This window comes from Entelurus aequoreus, linkage group LG04, assembly GCF_033978785.1.
Source record: "Entelurus aequoreus isolate RoL-2023_Sb linkage group LG04, RoL_Eaeq_v1.1, whole genome shotgun sequence".
In the NCBI taxonomy this organism is placed as follows: Eukaryota; Metazoa; Chordata; class Actinopteri; order Syngnathiformes; family Syngnathidae; genus Entelurus; species Entelurus aequoreus.
Window position 1 is genome coordinate 74,819,459 of NC_084734.1, and position 26,323 is coordinate 74,845,781.

Here is a 26,323-nt window from a genome sequence, read left to right on the forward strand (position 1 = left end):
GCTGACAAAATGTTTTGCCTCCAAGTTTTTGAACTGCCCGCCAGTTGAACAGCCATATGTATGTAAAAAGTGGATAATTGCAACTTCTTGATACAAACATAGGTCATTAGCATTAAAGCTACAGACACATAAGTGTGTTGGCGGTAGAATGTACTAAAACACCTGACACTTTATTTGAATTAGTCAAATAAATACGTGTAACACGGGGGCCTTTCAGTAGTTCAACCACAAAATATGTGGACATACAATCTAAACATTTAGAATAGATTTATTAAGCCAGTCAAATACAAAAGTCTCACATGTGCTTTTGCCTACAGCAAAACAGAAAAAAAGGCTGCAAACCAAAGAAATACAACTGCTAGGAATCAAAGAAAACCTTTTTTTTTTTTTTAAAAAGTGCAGTTTCACCAACATCTCCCTTCAGTTCCGACCGATAGGATTTGGTTCCTGGTTAACTTAGTTCGGAATGAAGCCTTTTTTGTTCAGATTATGCACCACTTTTAGAAGCCCTTCATCTGACTACATTTTACACCCTATAAATAAGAGACCCTAGCGAGTATTCAGTTCAGACATCGGTGTGTGTGTGTGTGTGTGTGTGTGACTTGAGACTGAGTGACTTCAAAGGAAAAAAATGTAACATTGTTATGATCTAAAGTTATGTCTCCTATGTGTGATATTGGGACTCTTGAGCTGGGGTCACAGCAATTCACAGGCCAGCTGGCAAGGCAGGTGATTCTGAGAAAAAGCAGAGGCAGCTGCACTGCTGTGACACCGTCTGATTAAAGATAGATCCGATGCGTCATGACAATGTTATCCGAATGGCATAACTGCTAAATACTGCGCCGGGGTAAAATGTACGCGAGATCACAAGATACGGCGACATTAAGGGGTCAAATAAGCTGTCTGAGTGCGGTGTTTAATGAGATTAGGTCCATCATCATGGTGAAAAGTAAAAGGTTGTGTACTGTTCGCACGCCGTGTACTGTGTCTGGACACAAACATACAATGTGTAGCTACAATATATCAGGTTACTATAACAACATAGAGCAGCATTACTAAAAGACAATGATTCACACTTAGTCAATGCAACTATCAAAACAGCAGATCATAAATAAATTATCAATCACAATTATGTTTTTGGTATGATACCATCAAAATACCCTGACCACCACCCAAATAATGTTTGTATGCAACAACCACATTTTGACCAGTTACACAAATGGGACGCTTTTATCACATCAACATACTGTGGAATTCTCAGTGAGTCAATCAACATTCACTTCATTGGATTTACCCATGGAGTTTTTAGCCATTGTTGGAATGGGAATAGGCATAGTGGGGAATGGCTTCCTGTAGCCTTACAAGTAACAAAGTTGTTGCAGATTGGAACACAAAAAGGTGTATTTTCTGGATACAAAGTGTATAAGTGTCTGATGATCCACATGGTATTAAAAAAATCTAAATAGTCCATGTTTATATTCAGAAAAGCCAAGTGTTCCACAAATTGCCTTATAAAACGCAAGTATAAACAACATTACAATAGGATATCTACAGTTCAGTAGGAAAATTATAGATCAAATAACACCTTTTCAAATCAAAACAAACTGGTTTCATGCTACAACCCAATTTACATCAGGTGGTGACACTTTAGTGCTTTCCAGGATCTATATTCTGTCGCTCCCTTTTTCCAAATCCTGCTCCTCCCGCTGCTGCTGTTGCTGTTGCTGCTGTTCCTCCTCCTCCTCCAGCTGCTGCTGACGACGACGACGATGAAGCTGCTGCTAATGCTGCTGCTGCCGAGGATGATAATGATGGTGATGCTGCTGCTGCTGCTGCTGCTGCTGCTGAGGGTGCTGCTGCTGCTGAAGATGCTGCAGACTGATCTGCAGAAGTACACGGATACCTAAACTTAAAGGGGAACTGCACTTTCTTAGGAATGTTTCCCTATTGTTCACAATCATTATGAGAGACAAAAGTTGTTTAGTTTCTTTCCGCTTTCTAACATAAGGTGGCTAGCAATGCAGCTAATGGGACCAATCAATTCTACCTCTGAATTACTTTAAAAATGCATTAAAAAAAACCGTCAACAATACTTCATTTACGTTCCGCCACCTGCATAATAACAAAGCTGTAGCGACATTGTTATTGTACGAGCGAACACTGCAGAACTATTTTTCTAGCGTAGTAACTAGGGGTGTAACGCTACACAAAAATTTCAGTTCGGTACGTACCTCGGTTTAGAGGTCACGGTTCGGTTCATTTTCGGTACAGTAAGAAAACAACAAAATATAAATTTTTTGGTTATTTATTTACCAAATTTGTAAACAATGGCATAACATACATATACACACGGGATCCATTGCCAGGGTTAATGTGGTCAACATATATAAAATAAAAACTGAATAAGATAAGGCTCAGAATGGTTTCTTAACAAAACCTTTCTACATATAAAGTGCTTTTTTTGATTGATTGATTGAGACTTTTATTAGGAGATTGCACAGTACAGTACATATTCCGTACAACTGACCACTAAATGGTAACACCCCAATAAGTTTTTCAACTTGTTTAAGTCGGGGTCCACGTTAATCAACATTAAACTGCCTCAAGTTGTTGCTCAGATTAAATAAAATGACAAAACTTTTGTTCTACATATAAAAAGTGCAACATTAAACACTTTCAAGTCAACTCAGCCTCAGATTAACTCCCCCCCCCAGCTTGGCTAACTTGGCAGTAAGAGGATATATGGGCTTATTGTTCTTCCACCATAGAAGTGGGTCAAAATCTAGTTTTTAATGCAATATGGACTTATATCTGCTGCTATAAAAACATTTGTTATTGCTTTAGCCCTGCCTGACTCGCCGAGGAGAGGCTGCTTGAATGCGGTGGTGACGCTTCAAATGGGTTAGCATGTGTTATGAGAGAAGCGTATGTGTCTGTGTGGTCCTTTAATATGTGACAGCATGTGAGGTGAGTGTGTGGGCGAGCGAGGTGAGCGAGCGGTAGCATGAGTGGCTAGTGTATTGTTGGATTGGCTGTGTGCAAGACCTCAATAAAGCCACGATTTGCAACTAATCGCCGGACTCGTCATTTACCCTGGAGTCCGGAGCTGTGGAGACCCACTGCCGGGTAGAGTGAAGGGTGTTGCCCCCGAGAATACATCGGCCCTGGAGGAGTGCCTCCCCTGCGCTCCGCGACTACGGTCTGGGAGCCGGAAGCAGGAAAGGTACAACACATGTTTGACGTGTTGTCAGAAGCAGCTGCTGAACAATGTCGGCAAACCTCCGTCCTCCATTGTTGTATCGCGCAGCCAAAGTGTTCCCAAACGGGAGATCTTAACAAGGCAGGAGGGTCTTCCAGCTCTGGCTTTTACATGTTGTCGTAGCCCGGTCGCTGCTAGCATGTGTACTCGTTCGGTACACCTCCGAACCGAACGGAAACCCCCGTACAAATACAAAATACACGTACCGTTACACCCCTAGTAGTAACACATCTGCGTGCTACGGTATTAGCCTTCAAAGTTAACTACGGCAAGAGATAAACTAGCTTCTACGTCAACACGAAACACGTTCGGGTTTGTAATGCACAACGCTGCGATAGAACACCAAAATGTACTGACTGAAATGTTACAGTATTTGTAAAGTATTAGCCCACATTTAATGTTTTGTTTGTACACAGCTGAGCTAGCCAGACAGCGTATGTACTGTAGTTGTAATAACACGCATTACGTGCTTCGTGTTTCATGATCGATAATAAAGTGACTCACTGGATGGACAGTTGTTTGTCTGATCCAGCTGGCCGGGGACATTTCCTGTTGATTTTGGGTAAGCACGCCATTTATGTCGAAATACCTCGTCTCCAAGTTGCATATGTACAGCGTTAAAATCGCTTTCACCTCTCTCTCCGGGCTTCCGTCTCACTCTTCCTTCATGCTGGCTTCTATAAGAAGCAGTATATTTAGCTTCTGAAGTAAGAGGTAGGGAATCCTTATTTATCCCAAAATAGCCATTGTTTTTGTCTGTTACTAAGTCTGCCATGATTACAAAACACACGTGTGTTTGATTCAAGGGTAAGAACAAACGTTTGTTGCCAGAAATCAGATGTGCACTGCGGCCAACTTGGCGAATTAATTCTTGAGTATAACTGCTCGTCTGCACCATTCTGAAGCAGAATGAGTCGAACACCAGCCAAGAATGTGAAATAATATCTAAACAGCAGACATTTATTCATGCAAATATGGAAAAGATGCTGATTGTGTTTGACGGGGAAACCGCTCTAAAGAAAAGACAGATGTTCACTCTTCAAGGTAAATGCTGTACATTATTAGTATTACTACATTACTTTATAAAACAACTGTAATTGTTTACAGTACATTTTATTGTATTATTTTACTACAATATGTCTCATATAAAAGTTTTGTTAGAAAAAGGCATGTTATACGTTAAAATTGGGGGGCGGGGGCACAAGCACCAATTTTGAAGGAGACGTTGATTTGAGATACAAGCGTTTTGAGTTAAGAGTTCAGTAACACAACCAATCAAGCTAGTAAGCGGAGGTAGTAATGTATTATGAAGACTACCATTGTGTGGCATTATCTTCTAATTAAAAAAATATCAGCCAGTAAGAGCACATGCTGATGTCTAATGTAGTACACGCTGGATTACCGCTAATCATGCTGTGAAAGCAAAACAGCTTCTAAAATCGTGCTTTAATTTAACATCCTTCATTTTTTTCAGGTTGAACCCAGAGCATATTGATTTACAGATTCAATTCTAAAGTGAAGGGGCGAGGAATGTGCTTGACCTATGAGCAGGTAAACATTGGTGAAAAATGTTTACCTGCATTATCTGCTGCTGGTCGTGAACTCTCGCCCACTGCTCTAGGTCCTCTAGGTTGAAGAAATGATGAAGACTGCCATGGAAAACCCTGAATAGAGACAAAGCGCCATTAGAAATATGAATATTGACGACAAACACAAAGCCCTAGGTCTATATTGGAATGCATTATTAGATGTCTGCATAAGCTTGTTATTCAGAATTGATTAGATGGACTTAATTACATCCATTTGTTCCTCCTAACTTAAAAGGGTGTATAAGCACAAAAAACAGTCTGGTTCTGTCAGGGAATCAGAGACAACACTCCTGAGACAGAGGGACCTTGGAGGACCCTTACCGGGGTAACAGGCTGGAAGTCTCGTACAGGGGGTGGTGCCGCGGCGGTTGCGGTTGTGGCCCCTGCTGCATTGGGCATCCGGGGGGGGATGTATACGCGTCGGCCCTCAAGGCCCTGCGGTCCCACCTGCACAAAGGGACCACAGTAGGGGGGGCTCAGCGGGCCGTTCATTGAGCCTGACGTAGGGTCTGAGGTACGTCTTTTCTGCTGCTGCCCCTACGAGGGTCCACAAGTACACATGCGATCCCTAATTAGTGCACGGACACTTAACTCAGCAAGCACAGAGGAGGGCCAGGCTATGGCGTGGCATAGCACACAGCTGACCTTTAACCCCACTGAGCAGACAATATGGTCCACTGCTGATCCCCGGATGCACTGGAGTCAGGCTCTTGTCGAGACTCAGTAAACTTACAAAATGTGTACCAGTAGTCTCTGGTCACAAGAGGGTGCTAGTATGCTAGTTTTACCATCAATTATCCGCTAATTCTTCCACCGTTTGAAAATACTGCATCAGCTCCCAATGCTTTCATTAAGCACTGCCATTCACACAAAGACGCACACAATCCTAGTACCTGCTTGTGATGCTGCATCTGTAGTCTCTCCAGCTTGCATCTCTCTGTGTGTTCTCGCTGACACTCATTTTGTGCCTGATGAAGCTGTAAGACATACAAACCCAGTTCATATAATTCATACAGAATATAGGGATTTAGCACCCTCATCAATCCACTTACCTGATTGGTCATATTCGTAATCTGAATCTGTAATCGCTCCACTTGCCGTCTCAAGTCTTCTTTTTCCTCATTCATTCTCTCCCGGTCGCTGCGTTCTTTTCGGAAGTCCTCTTCAAATATTTTTACCTTGTTTACAAAACAAACATTTATAAAATGAAATCACAATTGCCACAAAACGTCAGTTTTGTACCCAGGTGGTCCTTGGTTTACGATGTTCTGTGTTATTTTTCGTGGTTTCAAAAGCAAATCCAAGAATTGTTTAAAAAACATAATTTTGGAGCGAAAAAAATACACCAGCCTGTGTGCGCAATACACGGCGCTAGCATACATTGTGCCCATCCATTACACACACTATTCTACCACAGCAACACATAATTTGTTAACTTTTTGGGGGCATCGTGCCAAACAAAATGAGAGTAAAAGTAAAAAGTGAAGTGAGATTTAACATTTTAAAACTGGTCAGAAAAGAAATCAACAATGGCTGCATGCTGGTGTTCTGTCGAATTGAGCTGCTTTGTCAAAGATTGAGGATTTAACTTAGACTTAGACAAACTTTATTGATCCACAAGGGAAATTGTTCCACACAGTAGCTCAGTTACAAAGGATGGAAAGGATAAGGATGGAAAATATAATGCACACAAGGGCAAAGAAAAGAGGGCGAAAACAAAAGGTAGACTAAAAAAGTACCTTAGTAGCAATATAAAATATAACATATGTAATATTTACATATTATATATACAGTATATACTATATACTGATATATTCTACCGCCTGAATGCAGCTGAGATAGTCTCCAGCACCCCCCGCGACCCCAAAAGGGACAAGCGGTAGAAAATGGATGGATGTATATTATATTATTATGTATTATATTTTTATATAAACCAGTTGTCCTTTGCCGTCATTTAGTGGTTTTGGATTATCGACAACACCTCATTCAGAATAAGGAACTAAACTTGTTCATAACCCAAGGACCCACTATACGTGTTTTGTTACATGTCTGACCTGCTCTTTTAAAACAGCAATTTGCGTGAGTAGTTCCTGTTTCCTCAGGTTATTGGCAGCGTCCTGACCAGGCGGTTGTTGGGAAGATGAAGGGGCATGCAGATTTAAGGCTTCTTCTAATGCCTAGAATTATAAGAAATTATAATTAATTAAAATCAAGTAAAAGGTTCTAACACAGAAACCAATGACCTCGGAGTGTTGCCTTCACTCACCCTGTTGAGGCGTTGAATTTCCTTTTCCTGGTATTCTCGTTGCTTGCTCAGTGGCAACAGCTGGTCCTGCAGGTAGCGAACTTTCTGCTTCAACTCAGTGTTCTCGGTATTTAGACACTCTTTCTCACCCTGAAACATGTCCCCATCATTCTCAAACTGACTGTACTTCCACTTGTGTTCATCTTTTGAATTGATTAGACGGCATATTCACCTGCACATTTTCAATCTTGGACTTTGCCAGCAACAGCTTCTTTTCGTAGTCGCGCTGCCTTTGCTCTCGCTCGGCTTCCAGTTCAAGCACTGACTTCTGGGATTCAGTAAGCCTTTGTCTAAGATCTGTGATCTAAGTTCATAGGTGTAATTGGCAAAGGACAAAAAGTACAAAAATTAACAGCGTCTCAAGTGGCGCACCGTTATAGTGCTGGACTGGTCATTTCATATTCAGAATTGAATCCCGGTCGGGCTTGTGCCAGAAACAAGTGCAACTTTGTTTTTGATCAAATTTGTTATTTAGCACTAAAAACAAAATATTCAACTATTTAATTCAAAAAATGTTTGTACAAAACTATAAATTCAGGTTTGACTAAAAAAGTATAAAATAGTTTTTAACATAAAAAAAACAACTATGAAAATAGTTTGTTATGGGGGCCTTGGAGCCTCAAAATATAATTCTGCTCTGGGCCCAAGTTGAGTCTGAGGCAGCCTCGACACATACTGACATATTTGGTCTAGTCTTAAGATGGGTGGAATGGCTTAAGCCCTTAACCAACATCATTTATAGCGTAACAAATGTTTCAAGAAAATGTTCAATGGTGTTTACAATAAATTAATTGAAAAAAGGATTGTATTAGACTCCATGACTTGTATTAGACTCCATGACTTTTATTGAGAATCCAGCTCACGCTATTGAACTTCAATGTATAGAGCTGGTTACCATTTAGCATAGCTTGCTTACTGCTAAGCCAGGGGTCGGCAGCCCACGGTTCCAGAGCCGCATGCAGCTCTTTAGCGCCCTCTTAGTGGCTCCCTGGAGCTTTTTCAAAAATGTGTGAAAATTGAAAAAGATGGGGAAAAAACTAAATGTTTTGTTTTAATATGGTTTCTATAGGAGGACAAACATGACACAAACCGCCCTAATTGTTAGAAAGCCCACTGTTTAATATGTCTGTATTAATACTTCACTGTTGAGAGTATTTGGCGAGCGCCGTTTTGTCCAACTAATAGTAGTGTGTGGACTATGACGCAACCAACAGTTTGTTTACATGTAGAACTTTCTCCAACGCTGCCAAAAAAATTGTTTGTAAGCCACTCTTTGTCTCATTTTGTCCACCAAACGTTTATGCTGTGAGTAAATGCACAAAAGTGAGCTTTGTTGATGTTATTGACTTGTGTGGACTGCTAATCAGACATATTTGGTCAGTGCATGACTGAGAGCTAATCGAAGCTAATATGCTATTTAGGCTAATTGTATGTACATATTGCATCATTATTCATTGTTTATTAAGCATATTTGAGCTCATTTAAATTTATTTTACTTATGTTCTCTGTGTATTTAATTTATATGTGCATGTCTCATGACACTTTATCTGTAAGTAATATTGGCTGCATTTCTGATAGTTTGTGTTGTTCCAGACAGTCCACAGCAAACATTACCCAGCTTGCAAAAGTTGTAATAAATCTTTTAGAAGAAGTTGGACACACACATCTATACCTTTGGCCATTCTAAGCAATTAATTTCCAATAGTTAGCTCAACCTCTGAGAAGCCTCTGTTTTACTAATGTTTTCCAATGTTGTAAAAATTAGTAGAATAAATATTTTATATGTCACTCCTATAAATATTACAGAAACCACTTTCTGACATGAAAAAACACAAATAAGGTGAGAAACTAATCGTCCACTCTTTAATGTCAATTTAAAAAATAAAAGCAGTTTGGCCAATGAAGATACAAATCTAATAGACATGCTTTATTCCTCTCCAACAACACCATGTGGATCAGTGCAATAGTTTGGCCGACAAAAATAAATAGGAGTGATACCTTTCACGTTTAATAGGTTGTATCGAGTCACGTGACTTTTTGTGGGCCACCAAACCAATATGGCTACTTTGCAGCAAACAGAGTGCGACCTATCTGAGTACGCAAGGGGTCTCCCTCTTACTACTAAAAGAAGATGAGCAAAAAAACTGATTATGCAATGAAATCTATCTCTATACATTATCAGAAAAAGATTTGTCCAGTGACCAAGCATTATCAGTCAGTCGCGTTCTCAGACATGTCGAACTATGCTCGAGACGTCATTCAACACGGCAAAACCGATGAAAACTTGGAAGGAAAAATGTGCATTCTTTCGCCCTTCTTGATTACCTCTCAAGGAACTTAGAAGAAAAGTTTATCCTTTTTGCAATTTCAACGGTTTTAAGAGCCAAACAAAGGAAGCATGGGGCATTTTTCTTCAAGAAATGCAAAATGCCACCCAGAACGCTATGACAACAGCCCACCACTTCGAGCCTCGCATAGTTAATGAGCCAGCCGGACGTGACGTCAGGTGAATACAACACATACACAAGCTTAGTGCCTCACTGACAACTCAGCGTGTTGTCACTTTACAGCCTGTATTCAATAATTTGATGGTATTGTGCTAAAAATTAGATGACAAAACATTTTAGTGAGCAGTGGCGTTACCTGGCAACACTAACAAAGTTAGCAATTTACGAGTGACCATCTCAGTAGACAAATGTCAAGACGTTATAAATGTATAAAGTTGCAAGGGCCCGTGCACCTGAAATGCGCTCTTGCGAAACCCCCACCTCTGCCAAACAAAAAAAGAGGATAGTCATGATTCACAAAAGACTTATTTTCAGTTCAGAAAAGCAGATTTTTTTGGAAAAATCACTCCTGATTTGAAAAATTTTATTGTGAGGGGCACGTGTCATATCATGGTTGATTCTTAATTGCGCTACTGAAATAGAGGAACATTAGCTAAGTAGTCGACTTTGTTATTTAAATAAAACCACAGGAAGAGAACAGTTGCAAACATACAATATGCCATTTAGATGTATGTGTGAAATAACAGCAAGTCCGTAGACGCAAATAGGTATATTTAGGTTTTTGTGGTTTAACCCAAGGTAACATCATGTCCTAATCGTGGAGAAAATTTATGTTTGTGATTGTGTGGGCTGTGTGTTGGTGCATGTGCCTGCTACCCCACTGGCTGCACCACAGCAGGAGGTCAGCAGGTACTCAGAGTGGTGAGGGGAATTCTCACTGACAACCCTTGTGGTAAAGATGCTTTAGATAGCGAGCTTGCAAAACTGCATCTTTTTCACACTATAAGCACTCCACTGCCACTTGTTATCTTAACAGTGCGCCATTTATTCACTTAACTGTTCTATATCGAGCACTATGACATTACTAATAATGTTAAATAAGACTCTTGCGTTGTTTAAAATTAAATATTGTTGACAAGCCAATGAAGTTAATCTATTGTTGTAAGGTAGCTTTTACCTTTTAGTTGTTTATTTAGCTTTCATTAGACGAGGCTGTACAAAACTCCTATCCATTTACAATACACTAATTTAATCAGTATTATGTACTTTCATTACAGCCGTAAATTTTACAGTCACTAATATTTTTTCTACTTGGGAGCGGGGTAAAATACTCTGAATAACAAATAAATATTGCAGTAACAGGCTATTCAATAGAGGGCACCATAATGCTTCCTTAAACCCTTGTAACAAACTTAGTCATTACCGTACCTTCTGTTCAAACTGCGACTTCATTGAGTTCCACTGAACGTCCCACTGCTTATTCACCTCAAGTACCTGAGAGCAGCACACAGAGTAAAACATCTCGGCATATAAGAAAATAAATATGACATGCTAGTATAATTGATAATAATGGTTTTGAACTTTCAAAAGGGGAAGAGGCTCACATCTTTCCTCTGCTTCTCCAGGAGCTTGATCTTCTTTTCGTAAAACTCAACATCACAAGGTTTGTTTGGGCTTTTCCCTGCAGCTTTTCCACTCTGGGGGCACACGGAACACCCCCAATATTACGCAGCAAAAACGGTAGGAAGGCTTCATACTGAGCATTTAAAATCACAAGTTAGCTTAGAAAATTGTGATCGAGTCATTTAGAAAACTGTCAAATAGTAGATCTGATAAGATAAGAGGCATTTACAAAAATATACATTCGAGTCCCACTTCTTCAAGCTACAAATGAGTTGACATTGTTTTGAAAACATTTTTCACTTGAAGAATTTTAGTTAACTTATTTGTCCTGTTCATTATAAGTTTGCAGTCCTTAATGGACAGTTACTGTATATAGTACAAAATATGGTTGTTTCATTTTCAAAATACCTTCTGCGGCGTAGTGGCTTCCATTTTTGGTCTCACCATCGCACAGTCCTCTTTAACTGGTTCATCTTTGGTGTCGGGAGCTTCAGTGTCAGACGCTGCCATAGATGATGATGATGATGACGACGATGCTGCAGCTACCACTGCAGAAGTTGATGCTGCTGATGTTCCTCCAGTTACAAGCTCCTTCAGTTTCTGATTCTCTTGCCTAGAAAAGTTAACATTGTGCTAGATTGGATTAGTAAAGAAGGACTTATTCCAGAGTTTGGTCCAGCTCCAGGATGTAGGAAACCCTACAGTACGTTGTAGAACGCCTGCACATGGTGCGACTATATTTCCCTTCCTAAAGTGAAAGAATGTGCAACTGCCAACACCCTCAAAAAAAATATATATATGAGGGAGGAGTCATGATAAGAGCTGCAGCGCACATATCCTTTATTTTTGAAGGATTGGATATTGTTCAATTTTGATTTTTCCCTTCAAAAAGCTCAATGTAGCTGGCACGTATCAAAATACAAGCAAAAATAATGAACAGTAATTTGACTCTGTATTCATTAAACTGCTTAATAATTTACCTATCCTAATGATTTGTTTTTTTGACTAGCATTTCATGCTGCACTGAGGACTTTTTTTTTAACCAATAAAACACCACGAAGAGCTGCCATGTTCAAATAGAAACAAAAACATTACCTCAGCTGTTCTAAGTCCCGATTCCTGATATGATGATCCTCTTCCATTTTCTTCCGCAACTCATTGTTCTCCTGTCTGAGCTGCTCACACAGAGTCTGCAATTCCCCACCCCAAAAAAACTATATTAGGCAGAATTTAATGTATACATGCTTTTCATTGTACAGTTTGTTCTAAAAAGGACAAAAAGCAATGAAATTATGTTTGAAAAGAATTGTTATAAAATGCCATATGACATTTTGTTTGTGCACATATTGAACTACAAAATATAATTTATTCAATGAGAATGAACAACCCCCTGTTCATGTACCGGTAAGCACCTTATTATACAAACCCTAACCCTTCTTGGTTTCATTTACTTTCTTGACAGTTACTGTGAACCACTTGGCTCCAATGTTCCCTCTAATTTTTCATGTGTGTGAGCAAACGCAAAAACTCCCTGAGCATTCAGTGGAGCCCATGTGAGCAACATCAGACGTGCACACTGTGGCTACACCAGCAGCACACCTGTCCCAAACCTGACTAAATAACAAGTTCTATCTCCATCCATCCATCCATTTTCTACCACTTGTCCCTTTCGGGGTCGCGGGGGGTGCTGGAGCCTATCTCAGCTGCATTCGGGCTAAAGGCGGGGTACACCCTGGACAAGTGCCCACCTTATCGCAGGGCCAACACAGATAGACAGACAACATTCTCTTTTTATTATAATCAAATGACAGCAGTCATTTCTATGAGATTATTTTCTAATATAAGTGTTTAGGCCCACTTACAATGACAATAACAAAAAATTTTGTTTTTCATGAACTGTGTACTTATATTGTTTGTCTGGGTGGAGGTCCTGCTTTGGAAATAATTTGTACCCCTTTCAGACATTGCATTTACAAACCCCGTTTCCATACGAGATGGGAAATTGTGTTAGATGTAAATATAAACGGAATACAATGATTTGCAAATCCTTTTCAACCCATATTCAATTGAATGCACTACAAAGACAAGATATTTGATGTTCAAACTCATAAACTTTATTTTTTTTTGCAAATAATAATTAACTTAGAATTTCATTGCTGCAACATGTGCCAAAGTAGTTGGGAAAGGGCATGTTCACCACTGTGTTACATGGCCTTTCCTTTTAACAACACTCAGTAAACGTTTGGGAACTGAGGAGACACATTTTTTAAGCTTCTCAGGTGGAATTCTTTCAAATTCTTGCTTGATGTACAGCTTAAGTTGTTCAACAGTCCGGGGGTCTCCGTTGTGGTATTTAAGGCTTCATTTCATTTTCAATGGGAGACAGGTCTGGACTACAGGCAGGCCAGTCTAGTACCCGCACTCTTTTACTATGAAGCCACGTTGATGTAACACGTGGCTTGGCATTGTCTTACTGAAATAAGCAGGGGTGTCCTTGGTAACGTTGCTTGGATGGCAACATATGTTGCTCCAAAACCTGTATGTACCCTTCAGCATTAATGGCGCCTTCACAGATGTGTAAGTTACCCATGTCTTGGGCACTAATACACCCCCATACCATCACAGATGCTGGCTTTTCAACTTTGCGCCAATAACAATCCGGATGGTTCTTTTCCTCTTTGGTCCGGAGGACACGACGTCCAGTTTCCAAAAACAATTTGAAATGTGGACTCGTCAGACCACAGAACACTTTTCCACTTTGTATCAGTCCATCTTAGATGAGCTCAGGCCCAGCGAAGCCGACGGCGTTTCTGGGTGATGTTGATAAATGGTTTTCGCCTTGCATAGGAGAGTTTTAACTTGCACTTACAGATGTAGCGACCAACTGTAGTTACTGACAGTGGGTTTCTGAAGTGTTCCTGAGCCCATGTGGTGATATCCTTTACACACTGATGTCACTTGTTGATGCAGTACAGCCTGAGGGATCGAAGGTCACAGGCTTAGCTGCTTACATGCAGTGATTTCTCCAGATTCTCTGAACCTTTTGATGATATTACGGACCGTAGATGGTGAAATCCCTAAATTCCTTGCAATAGTTGGTTGACAAAGGTTTTTCTTAAACTGTTCAACAATTTGCTCACGCATTTGTTGACAAAGTGGTGACCCTCGCCCCATCCTTGTTTGTGAATGACTGAGCATTTCATGGAATCTAATTTTATACCCAATCATGGCACCCACCTGTTCCCAATTTGCCTGTTCACCTGTGGGATGTTCCAAATAAGTGTTTGATGAGCATTCCTAAACTTTATCAGTATTTATTGCCACCTTTCCCAACTTATTTGTCACGTGTTGCTGGCATCAAATTCTAAAGTTAATGATTTGAAAAAAAATTTTTTTTTATCAGTTTGAACATCAAATATGTTGTCTTTGTAGCATATTCAACTGAATATGGGTTGAAAAGGATTTGCAAATCATTGTATTCCGTTTATATTTACATCTAACACGATTTCCCAACTCATATGGAAACTGGGTTTGTAGTTCCCATTAAAACATTCACATGTTGCACAATGAGATGTAACAGGGGATTATGTGTACATTCCTGCAACTTCCTGTTTGTAAAAAATATATTTTTATTAGTATTTAATTAATATACTAACAGCATTTCATGATTAATATTTATAAATTAAGATTCCTAATAAATGACACTAGAATAAGCACACATTTGATTGGTAAATCATAGTGTAACGACCTGGAATGACACTTTATGTGTCGTGTTGGAGTTGTCCGACTTTTTGTGTGGCTGTAAACGCATCACTAGCTAAGTGCCATATGTGCATGTGTTGGCGCAAGTGAGAAAGAGCGAGCGGCTGCTGTTGATATAACAAAGTTGCTTTTGGTCTGGTTTGTACTGCAGAAAATGACCAGTTTTGCTACATATAATTTTTTTTACTAATGTTTTGGTGATGTGTTTATGGCCGACAATAAAGAGTTTTGCTCAGTAAAGTGATGGATGGAATTCATGTCCTCAAAGCGTCTCAACAGACGTTACAATATTTGAACAATGATGACGAAAACTGTTTTCTCTGTTGTGTCCGTGTGTCGAAAATTGTTATGCTCTTATTTTTTTATTTGATTTTGTGCGTGGCATAGATTTGCCGTGCGCAGAGGACGCTTGAGCAGTGCGCAATTGCACAGGCGCGCACCTTAGAGGGAACGTTGCTTGGCTCCCACTGCTTCATTATTGTTTATTATCTCTAACTATCGGACTGCGTCATACCTGCAGGAGGGAAGTCCTCTGTTCATTCTTTTGGACCTTAGAGGAAAGATGGTGAAACTCCACAGCCATTCGACCTAGGTGAGCTAAAAGCTGGTTTGGGTTGGACTCCTCTGCGAATATGCTAAAGGAGCTTTCCAATTTCTTCAACTGGCTTGCCAGCTCAATGTTCTCCTGAGGCAGCAGAGGGATTACTCCTGCCATGGACCTGGTCTGGACAAACACACACCCACATGTTGACAGTCAGTCAAGGTGACTCAGTAAGATATTACATGTCAAAAAGAAAGACAGTCACACTATAACAGTCATAGTGATACTATGTCTGTCTAGCCTAATAAGTCAAACCAGTTGACCTCGTTGGATCCAAAGTATAGAACAACGAAAAATAACCATATCGAATGAACTCATCAATGATCACAAATACACTGGTCAAATTTTACACCATTAATTTTAGAAGGTGACTACTTTTCTATCATATATGGCAATAATATACGATAATACTCTGACATAGTATCCTACTATGACCACATTCCTTTGGATGCAACATGTGACTGAATCATCACAATGATTCCAGTCAGTAATAATCCTGCACTTTCCCTTGGTTGACAAAGGCTAGAAGCACCAAAATTGAAAGTGTTGCCAACTTACTTCATCAAGATAGGTTTCTAAAGTTGAGGAAAAGGCAATTAAGTAAAGGACGCATGTACCGGTACACAGAATGATGACTAAGAGACATACCAACATTGTGACAAGGGAATTTAAGTCTTACTTCAAATGGAAACATAAATGTTAGTTGTAAAACAAATATTAATAGAAGTTTGAAAAGATGGTTGGTACATACAGTCAACACATCTGAAGTCCTTCTATCCATATTGACCACTTCAAACTCTGATAAGGCATTCTGTAAATGTCAATAAAAAAAAGGCAGTTGTCAATTCAAATTCCACCAGTTGACAGCGTCAGGATTTCATAATGTGGGCTAGTGTCCGACTGATTTTACGGGTCAATGCCCATTCCAATAATAGCGAATTAAATAAATAAATTTAAAAAAAAAAAAATTTTATTTAAAAAAAAGGATTACATTTACTTTTGATGGCTTAAATATAGCTCCTAACACTATATAAAGTGAAGGGAGAATATTTAACTATTTTCAAATATTGTATCTGAAATTGTGTGGAACAAGCAGCTGCATACAATAATCTGAACATAAAATAAATACAAAACAGTATGCAAAAGAGCAGTGAACTTCTGAGAAATAAAATAATATTTTAAAGACATTTACTTTTACATGCCCTCTCAGCAAATGTAGTTACTATATTACCCAAAAGTCTTAGCACAGTAGACCAGAAGGAAAATTAGATACAAGATTGTTGTCGAAGGTACAAGAAGTTTCCTTTCCTTTCTTTAGTTTATTTCGAACATGAACACACTTACATCATAATACATCACACAATTTCATATCATTTCATTTTACATCATGCCCGAAAAGGAGTAGGAAGAAGCAAAGCTTATTTAATTAGTTTGGTGTTATGCTACTAAAGAAAATAAAAAGAGAACCTATTTTGGTGCAAGCTGTTGTTTCTAGTGTGTTCAAGTAAGCAATTCACATCACACCAATTATTCCAGGCAATTAACATACAAATAGAGGCGAAAGAGCAGACAAGAAAAGCATGTGACAAAAGCCAGAAAAAAATACTAAGAAAAAATATAGAAACAAATGATAGAGGAGGAATACAAGAAAAGAAAAACAATGGAGAGGACAGATAGACAAGTGAGTCAAATACAACGAAAAATAAATACATATGGCGCCGTCTAAGAAGAGAAAAATATAGAGTGAAAATAGAGCATTAACCCCAAAGTTGCTAAAAATGAAGTGTTATCGGTATCAATCGTCCAAATTTAGGCTGATTACAAATTATTCTCCAATTTATTCGGCCGGACTTTAACATAGGCTGCAGCTTACATTTGTTCACAATTGAAATGTTCTACTCCTCTCAAAGTTACACTCACGTTAAGTCTGTTGGGCTGAATGGCCTTTGCTAAACAGCTCGCCTCTTCTTCCCTTGGCTCTGCGGTGGGATACAAACAAGGTTTACCTGTGTGTGGCATAACAAAAAGACACAGTCAAATCCATCTGGGAGGAGTTTTGTGGAATACATAAAAAAGCCTTGTCACATAGCAGATGGAGTAATCCAAAAGTGTCAAAACATCACCAACTAAGTGAGACCTACTTTGTGTTTCAGTCCGAACAGGTCCTGCCACGCACAGACTGGCTGCAAAGCTGGCGGACTTGAGGGCCTCATTGTCTCGGACAAGTTCCTCTACTCTTAGACGAAGCCTTGAAGCTTCCAGCTGGGACTCTTCAAGCAAGCTGCCTGCATAGAGATGGTGCATCAGTTTCACTAAATCTGGCATCATTATCTGTGGTTCACACACACACAGGGACAACACTACAACTACAGTAAGTAGAGCATCAGTAGTATTTGTAATATTTCTTAAGAACAAGAAACACACCTTCAATGAGTCATTGGGTGTAAAGCAGGTTTAGCTAGATTCTTATTGTATTGCTACATCACATAGTACATAGTCAATTTTGCTCCTGTGTGTGCATAATTTGACTGAGGAAATATGTTAAAGGGGCCCTATTAGGCAAAACCAACTTTTCTTACCTACTGGTACCTGCTTATGTGTATTTGGGATCTGCATAAGTCTCGAAAATGTGAATTCACAACGTGGACGTATGGCAGAGATATTTATAAAACAATCATGCCTTCATTTGTTCTTTCATAATGTGCTTGTGATGTTTTCTGACCTGTGACGTCAGCGGATTATCCAAATATTGTAGAAATTTACCCAAACAGCCATTTTTAATCTATGTAGAACATGTCTACAATAAAACTCAATGAATAAAAAAAGCTCCGTTGGTTGCTTTAACCAGCACAAGTCCCTAAACAAACGTTCAACCCCATCTGAAGTAGGGCTTAGCTAAACATAAAAAACAACTACTAAACAAGGCTGTCGGGGCGGGGAACGAAAGCCCAGTCAGCGTGAAGGGGCATGGTAAGGATGGGTTCGTTTGCATCTAACAACACCGCCTCTCAAAACGAACCGTTCTAAAAGCAGCCAAAAAGTGGTTTAAGAATAGGTTTTTACAGCAAAATCTATGCAACATTTTGACCAAAGAACCATCATTGCATGTTACGCAGACCAAAATAAAGTGTTTAAAAAACAGGAAGAAAATTTACAAGACCCCTTTAAGGTAAAATTCCTCATGCCAGTGCAAATAAGTGTCAAGTGATTGTCTTTTGATTCTATACAAAGCATATAATCATTTTATAAATAAAGACTATTATTTTTGTTATGGTCAGTAAACAATTTTGACATATTTTTGACTATGCTGCTGCCTATAGACAGTGTTTCACCTGCATTCCTTTTTTTGTGACGGCCTACCACAAATACCCTTCATACGCTGGCTGTTAAACACATTATGTGAACGCAGTTCTTTGTTACAACTTCATACAGTAGATGGCATCATAACACACCTCATTAGCACCTGGTCTGCTAGAGAATACTAGCAGGAGGGAACAGTTATAGAGACTAGACTAGAATAATCTTAGCCGGCTTAGTGTAGAAGGGGCATAATGCTAGGTGATATATTATGATTATGCGTTGTATCAAGTTGTTTTATTGAAAGAAATATTTAACATGAGTAACTTTTGACATTTTACAGTTTTATGCATAGATAAATGCAAGCTATAAAAAAATAACAAATGTTTGAAATAAAAACCTTTTTTTTTTAAAAATAAATATAATAGTGAAACAATCTTCAATCTTCTTTAAAGGGTCATATCATGATTTTTTTCTACATCTAAAACACTTCCTTGTGGTCTACATAACATGTAATGGTGGTTCTTTGGTCAAATGTTTGCACAGATTATTTTATACAGACCGTTTTCAAGTTGCTTTCTGACCGTATCTTCAGGATGCGCCGTTTTGTGGGCGGTCTTATTTACGTGCCTCCACTTTGACAGCATCTTCTCCCCATCAGCCATGTTATAGTTTTTAGCACTTCCATAACGAGTCTACTGACGGATATAAGTTCGAACTATACGCTAATTTGTATGAGAAATGGCAACAGTACGAGCCAGTCTGCCCTATAACAAGAAGATAGCGAAAAAGGAGGAGTTTATTTACAAAAGTGGTGGACTTGCACAAAACACTTTAGGTAAATCTCTACCATATATGGATAATTCGCTGAAGCCACACCTGGGAAAAGCCAGGCTGGCATAGTTTAAACAATACTCTCTAAAAAAAAAAAGGTCCAGATTCTGCAACAGCAGAACGAGGAAGAGACCATGGATGAAAAGTGGCAGAGCATTAAATAGGCAATAACATCAACATTTCAGGAAGTGATAAGTTAAGTAAATATCCAACCAGCAAATAGTTACCTCCCTATTGTCTATGATGTTCCAACGAAGGAAGAAATGTATAAAACCCTCAAGCAATTAAGAAACAGCAGTTCAGCATGGCCAGACACCATTCCTGCTGAAGTTTTGAAAGCAGATGAAGTGACCACTGTGAAAATTCCATATCCTCTATTCCAAAACATTTGGGGGAAGGACATTCTATCAGAGTGGAAGGAGGGCCTCAAAGAAGGGTGACCTTAGTTCCTGTGCCAACTACAGGGGGATAACACGATTATCAACCCCAACTAGGATCTTCAATTGAGTCCTCTTAAACAGAATAAAAGTTGCGGTTGACCCACATATCCAAGATCAACAATCTGGCTTCAGGAAGAGTAGATCATGCATTGACAAAGTAACAACCCTGCGGGATTTCCTGGAAAAGTCCTTGGAATGGAACTTACATCTCTATGTGAATTGTATTGACTATGAGAAGGCGTTTGACAGTGTCGATAGGCAGATCATCTGGAGAATGTTGAGACACTACGGGGTAACAGCAAATATTACGAACATCATCAGGAACTCATATGAAGGAATGACCTGCAGAGTGGGTCATGGCCAGCAGCTTACCAATCAATGCCCTCCAAGTGCAAACAGGAGTGAGGCAAAGATGCTTACTATCACCCTTCCACTTTCAGTTGGCAATAGATTGGGTAATGAAGACATGAACTGCCCAAAAGAGGAATGTTATCGAATTTACATCCTTCCATCCATCCATTTTCTACCGCTTGTCCCTCTCGAGGTCACAGGGACTGCTGGAGCTTATCCAGCTACACTCGGGCGGAATGGCAGGGTACACCCTGGACAAGTCGCCACCTAATTGCAGGGCCAACGCAGATAGACAACATTCACACTCACAGTCACACACTAGGGCCATTGAACACAATTGTATGACCTTAAGACTTTGCTAATGACCTGACACTTATTTCCCACAGACAGCAACAAATGCAGGAGAAGACCACTATCACTGCAAGTCACTTAGCATGTCTTGGCCTCTTTATACACAAAGGGAAGAGCAAGTTTCTCAAAGTAAAGGCTAGCAGAAGCATTAGAGGAAGTGGACAAGCTTCACCTATCTTGGTCGTGTAGTCGATAATCAGGGAGACAGATGCTGATGTGAAGGTTAGGATTGAAAAGGCCATGGCAGCTATGCACCAGCTGGAGAATGTTTGGGGATCATCTGAGCTGCCACAAAATACCAAGATCAGGATCTTTAACTCTGTGGTCAAGCTTGTGCTTTTCTATGGCAGAGAGACCTGGAGAACAATGTTGAAGAAAATTCCGGCCTTTGTCAACACATGTCTCAGATAAATCTTAAGTGCACACTGGCTGAACACTATCAGTAATTTGGAGCTGTGGAAGCGAACAGGACACAGCCTGTGGAGGAAGAAATCCTCAGAAGACAGTGGAGATGGTTGGCCATACTCTTTGCAAGCCTGCATCCAACACCGCAAGACATGCCCTCTTTTGGAATCCACAAAGTTAAAGGAGAGGCAGACTAACGAACAGCTGGCACTGGGACCAAATGCAGATGTGAAGAGGTCTGACCATATATGGAGACAGCTGGAGAAGTTGGCCCAGGACCGTGATGACTGGAGAGCTCTTGTTCATGGCCTATGCCTAAAGTTGGACGGTAGGCACAAGTCAGTAAGTAAGCTAAACACCCTTTCAGATTGTGTACATTTGTTTTGTCAGTGCTTATTGTCACTGGGAAGCTCATATAACAAGTTGACTATTTCCAGCAGCTTTTAAAATGTGTTTTTTTTCAAACTGTTGCAACTGGAAACATGTCTTTAGCAATGTGATGGGACACAGATGGAACGCAACGGCGCAAAAAGAAGCTAGCAGTGAGCTTTGTGCAGTTTGTGCTGCAGGGGCCACTTTAGCACGCAGCTTCACACACACACACCTTATGTTAAGTTTAAGGTGGTAAAAAAAAAATCTGTCTTTTACTGACCAGTTCCACAACCAGACGTTGCTTCCTCTGTACAATTTGGAGGAGGGGCGTAGCACAAAGTGCAGAGAGTTTGATCAGTGAGACTTCCTCCTCAAGATAGCACAAACTCAATCTATATTGAAATTAACGATGTTTGTTTTATTTTTTATATTGAGCTTAAAATAAATATAGATATATTAACAATATCACTATATCGCCAGTCCTAATGCTAACTAAGTGACTTTGTTGTTATATTTAAAGATTCATTTAAACCTTTCTAGATCATCTTTTGTTTAAAAAAAAAAAGACAGATCTAACACATTTTCCTGGCTGTTAGACACTTTTGGAGGCTCTACCATAAACATGTGTCAAACAGTGTGTCCCTGCTGTGGAGCCCTTTCCACAGGACTTACCCAGGCTCTTAAGACCCTTCATCCTCTCCCTCAGCATGTTGTTCTCCTCCAGGAGCTGTCGATAACTGCTTCCTCCTCCAGACTCATCCCTGGTCTTGACGTCACTCCCACCTGGATCATAGATGCGGTACGGACCCTTTCCTTCCATTGTTTTGTTCACTTGCTAAACATGGTTCTGTAAGATGAAAAAGAGCAGAGAAAACCACATTAGGAAATAATCTATGTCTTAAATTTTTACAGACAATGGTACCTGTGAGACAGAAGAACAATTAGTTAAGACTTAAAAAGGGTTTCTTTAAAGTTCGTCTCACTCAGCTCCGATTGAAAACAAAACTAGATTGTGTGTGCACCTTCAAACTTGTAGTTGCACTTTGGTCAAGACGAAATACTATAAAAAGTTACTTAAACACTTTAGTGCAGTCCAGTTTGCAATAACACTTGTATTTTTGTTAGCAGACCAAATAATATGTCGGTTAAAGGGGCTGTTTGCAACTTGTTCAAAGTAAAATGTTTTAAACCCAAAAAATCTAAAAACAGCTCTGGCTATGTTATTTTACCCTTAGTGGTTTAACAGAACATATACATTTAAAATATCTATATTTCAAAAAGCTACCATTTAAATATGTTAGAATAATTATGTATAAGTTATCACACAACTCTTATGCTTAAAGGCCAATGCTATAGTTATTATCAATTGTGCTGAAGTTGTACTTTTCTATGTACTTTTCTATGTTTGCCCTTGGCTGACTGCCAAGGGCGAACATCGAGTACCGTGACGCAGACAAAGCAGAGACAGGGCGTTACCACGAGTGTCAGCACATTTGCATTTCTGAATAATCATATTGTGTCTAACTGGGGCTGCTGAAATTAACCCCCTTCCTTCAGAAGCAGCCTTAGTGATGTAACCAGGGACCTCCCAAATAAATAGAGGAGCATGTGGGACTGTACCTTAGAGCGTAGGTTGGAACTGTAACTAAGTGTACAGCCCAATACGTCTCTCCTCATGAGTAAAATGTAACTCTGTCTCTGCATGATTCCTTGCTTCTTGTCTGTTTAATAGATGTCATCAGTGTTTGAACCTGACATTTTCTTGGTCCTTCGAAGCCAGATTCCAACACGTCTGACGATTCCAGCCGGGTGAGTAAAACTAGAAGACCATGGCAACATCTCCCATTGAGGAGCTGCTTTACTTCACCCCGGCTGGGATCTTAGGATTGACGGTAAAAACCGAGGACAAGAGGGAGGAACGCAGATTTCAGTGAGTACGTTTTAAATAAAAATGTCTTGTCAGCCCGAGGAATTTGTCTGCCGTTCAGACTTCGGGCCCTTTTGTCCGCGTGCACATACTCAAAAGCAGCCCAAGACAAGCAACTAGCAGTTTGCAACCGCGTTGCTGTTGTGATAGTCCGCCCTGAGATCAGTAGGTCGCAAGTTCAAACCCCGGCCGAGTCATACCAAAGACTATAAAAATGGGACCCATTACCTCTCTGCTTGGCACTCAGCATCAAGGGTTGGAATTGGGGGATTAAATCACTAAAATGATTCCCGAGCGCGGCCACCGCTGCTGCTCACTGCTCCCCTCACCTCCCAGGGGGTGGAACAAGGGGATGGATCAAATGCAGAGAGTAATTTCACCACAGCTATCAGTGGTACTTTAACTTTACTTAATGATATAGCTGTGATAATAATTGATAGTAAACTTCAATGGAAACCTCATGTCAGACACATTAAAACAAAAATCTCAAAAAGCCTCTCAATTATGAACAAAGCAAAGCTATACCTCAATGAAAATGCACTCCGTACTCTATACTGCACCTTGGTACTCCCATACCTTACATACTGTGTTGAAGTATGGGGGAATACTTACCACAACACAATTCATCTTCTGATCATATTACAGAAAAGAGCATTGCGGATCATTCACAACGTTGGTTATTTGGAACATACTCATAATCTGTTTATGCAATCAAAGTTGCTCAAATTTGATGACCTTGTTAAATATAATACATTAATAATCTTATATAAAGCATTTAACCAATTATTGCCGCCTAATCTACAACGTTTGTTTATAAGACGAGTGCAGGCTCATAACTTGAGAGGCTTTGGATATTTCTCATTGCCGAGAGCTCAAACCACTCGTAAACGTTTTTGTGTGTCTGTATGCGGAGTAAAACTATGGAACAAACTGGACTTACAACACAAGCAATGCCAAACTATTAATCAATTTAAACTTTTAAACAAACATGGGGTCTGGTTCAAATATAGAGATGAGGGTCTTTAATTTGACCTGCTGTTGTACTCTGTCTCAAAGTGTTAACATGTGTTCAATGTTTCCTTACCATTATTGCTATGTTGTCTATTACCATTGTTGGCATTTTGTCTATTACCAATGTTGGTAGGTTCATTATTCCTACATTGTTGATACAAATTATTGTTACAGTGTAATAATTATTGTTACCTGTGGTAATGCCACTATGATACAACATCTGTATTATAATCCTTGAACAAAGTAACAGTGAAACTCATGTGAATAATCACTGAATGGAGAACTGGGGGTGGGATTAAATACATTATCTTCTTCCCACTCCCTTTCAAGCAAAACTGGACAATCATGCATTACATACTATACATTACCTTTTGCACTATATTAATTGATATTATGTGTTGTCAACTTTGTACTTTTTTATGTCATTGTCTGAAATAATGAAATAAAAATGAATGAATCATGTTTGGTAAGGATGAACCAATAACCATGTTGTCACTGACTTTAACTAGTAATGTATTGAAGGCACAGCTTAGCTGCTTGTACACACATTATAGCATCTGTTAATGAAGCCACCCAACTATTTACAGTATGCCATGAAACCATTGCATGTATCAAAGCTGATCTTTCCTCTCAACAAAAAGAGGGATCACTCAAACATGCAAGTGGTACAGAAAATGAATATGAACACCATTAACGCGCATAAACGAACATGTATCTATTGTACAAACCAGCTCAATGATAGCTGCAATGATTGGCTGAAGAAGGCTAATATTAGTTTGCGCTGTTGTCACGCAAATGACTAGCAACATTTCGTTAGCCGTCGGCAAGCTAACACGGGATAACAATGGGAGACAGGAAGGAGCTCGCTCCTCTCGTTTGAACCATTTCTACAGACACTTTTACCGAAGCGGTTCGCTCGTCACAAAGCACATATGTAGGACTAACCGGCAAACAAAGCGCAGTCCTCTGACAGAATACCTTTCCGCTAGCGGCGGCCTCTCGCCTGTGTGCCCAGACATCTACTGCGGAAGTGGTCTGCTGCTGCTCTATGCCGTAACATGGGAAATTCCACCTTGCAACGTTTGATGTAAACAGCAATGATTGACAGTTGGATTGGCCAATCAGCGCCATAGGGGTGGAGCCACTGTGCCTTACGGACGTAATCAAGTCTGTAACTATATATAGAGGTATATTTTTTCATTTTTATATTCATAAATGTAAGTTTCTCAATAGCTGGCTTGTTTTTTTGTGCCTTTAAAAAAGAATTCGAACTCTACTTTATAAATAAATAAATGATAAATGGGTTATACTTGTATAGGCTTTTCTACCTTCAAGGTACTCAAAGCACTTAGACAGTATTTCCACATTCCCCCATTCACACACTGATGGCGGGAGCTGCCATGCAAGGCGCTAACCAGCAGCCATCAGGAGCAAGGGTGAAATGTCTTGCCCAAGGACACAACGGACGTGACTAGGATGGTAGAACGTGGGGATTGAACCCCAGTAACCAGCAACACTCCGATTGCTGACACAGCCACTCTACCAACTTCGCCACGCTGTCCCCTTTAAAACACTCTCTACCTCTAACAAGCAAAAAGCTGTGAAAACGGTGATGCTGTGTTCCAAATTTGGATTATTTACGGCAGTGGTCCCCAACCACCGGGCCAAGGCCCGGTACCGGTCCGCGGACCGATTGGTACCGGGCCGCACAAGAAATATAAAAAAATATATATATATATATATATATATATATATATATATATATATATATATATATATATATATATATATATATATATATATATATATATATATATATATATATATATATATATATATTTTTTTTTTTTAAATATTTCTTGTATATATATATATATATATCTATATATATATATATATATATATATA

The 26,323-nt window shown here is 39.6% G+C and overlaps 1 protein-coding gene across 7 annotated transcripts; it reads right to left on the reverse strand.

Annotated features, from left to right (window-relative positions):
- Window positions 1-250: 250 nt before the first annotated feature.
- tnip1 (TNFAIP3 interacting protein 1) lies at window positions 251-25,537 on the reverse strand. Of its 7 annotated transcripts, none has more exons than XM_062045684.1 (18): window positions 25,394-25,537; window positions 22,150-22,324; window positions 17,569-17,712; window positions 17,348-17,433; window positions 16,179-16,238; window positions 15,341-15,550; window positions 12,160-12,254; window positions 11,473-11,677; window positions 11,046-11,138; window positions 10,870-10,935; window positions 7,326-7,457; window positions 7,115-7,243; window positions 6,903-7,025; window positions 5,901-6,026; window positions 5,742-5,825; window positions 5,170-5,385; window positions 4,836-4,923; window positions 251-1,883 (listed from the first exon to the last, which is right to left on the reverse strand). In XM_062045684.1, exons 2-18 carry the CDS (start codon window positions 22,295-22,297, stop codon window positions 1,648-1,650), a joined length of 2,241 nt encoding a protein of 746 aa, XP_061901668.1. In that variant the 5' UTR covers window positions 22,298-22,324; window positions 25,394-25,537; the 3' UTR covers window positions 251-1,647. The 7 variants fall into 7 exon arrangements, with proteins under 7 accessions (XP_061901668.1, XP_061901669.1, XP_061901672.1 ...); XM_062045685.1 differs by having other exon boundaries at window positions 17,348-17,406; window positions 25,361-25,507; XM_062045688.1 differs by having other exon boundaries at window positions 5,170-5,295; window positions 25,361-25,507.
- Window positions 25,538-26,323: the final 786 nt, after the last annotated feature.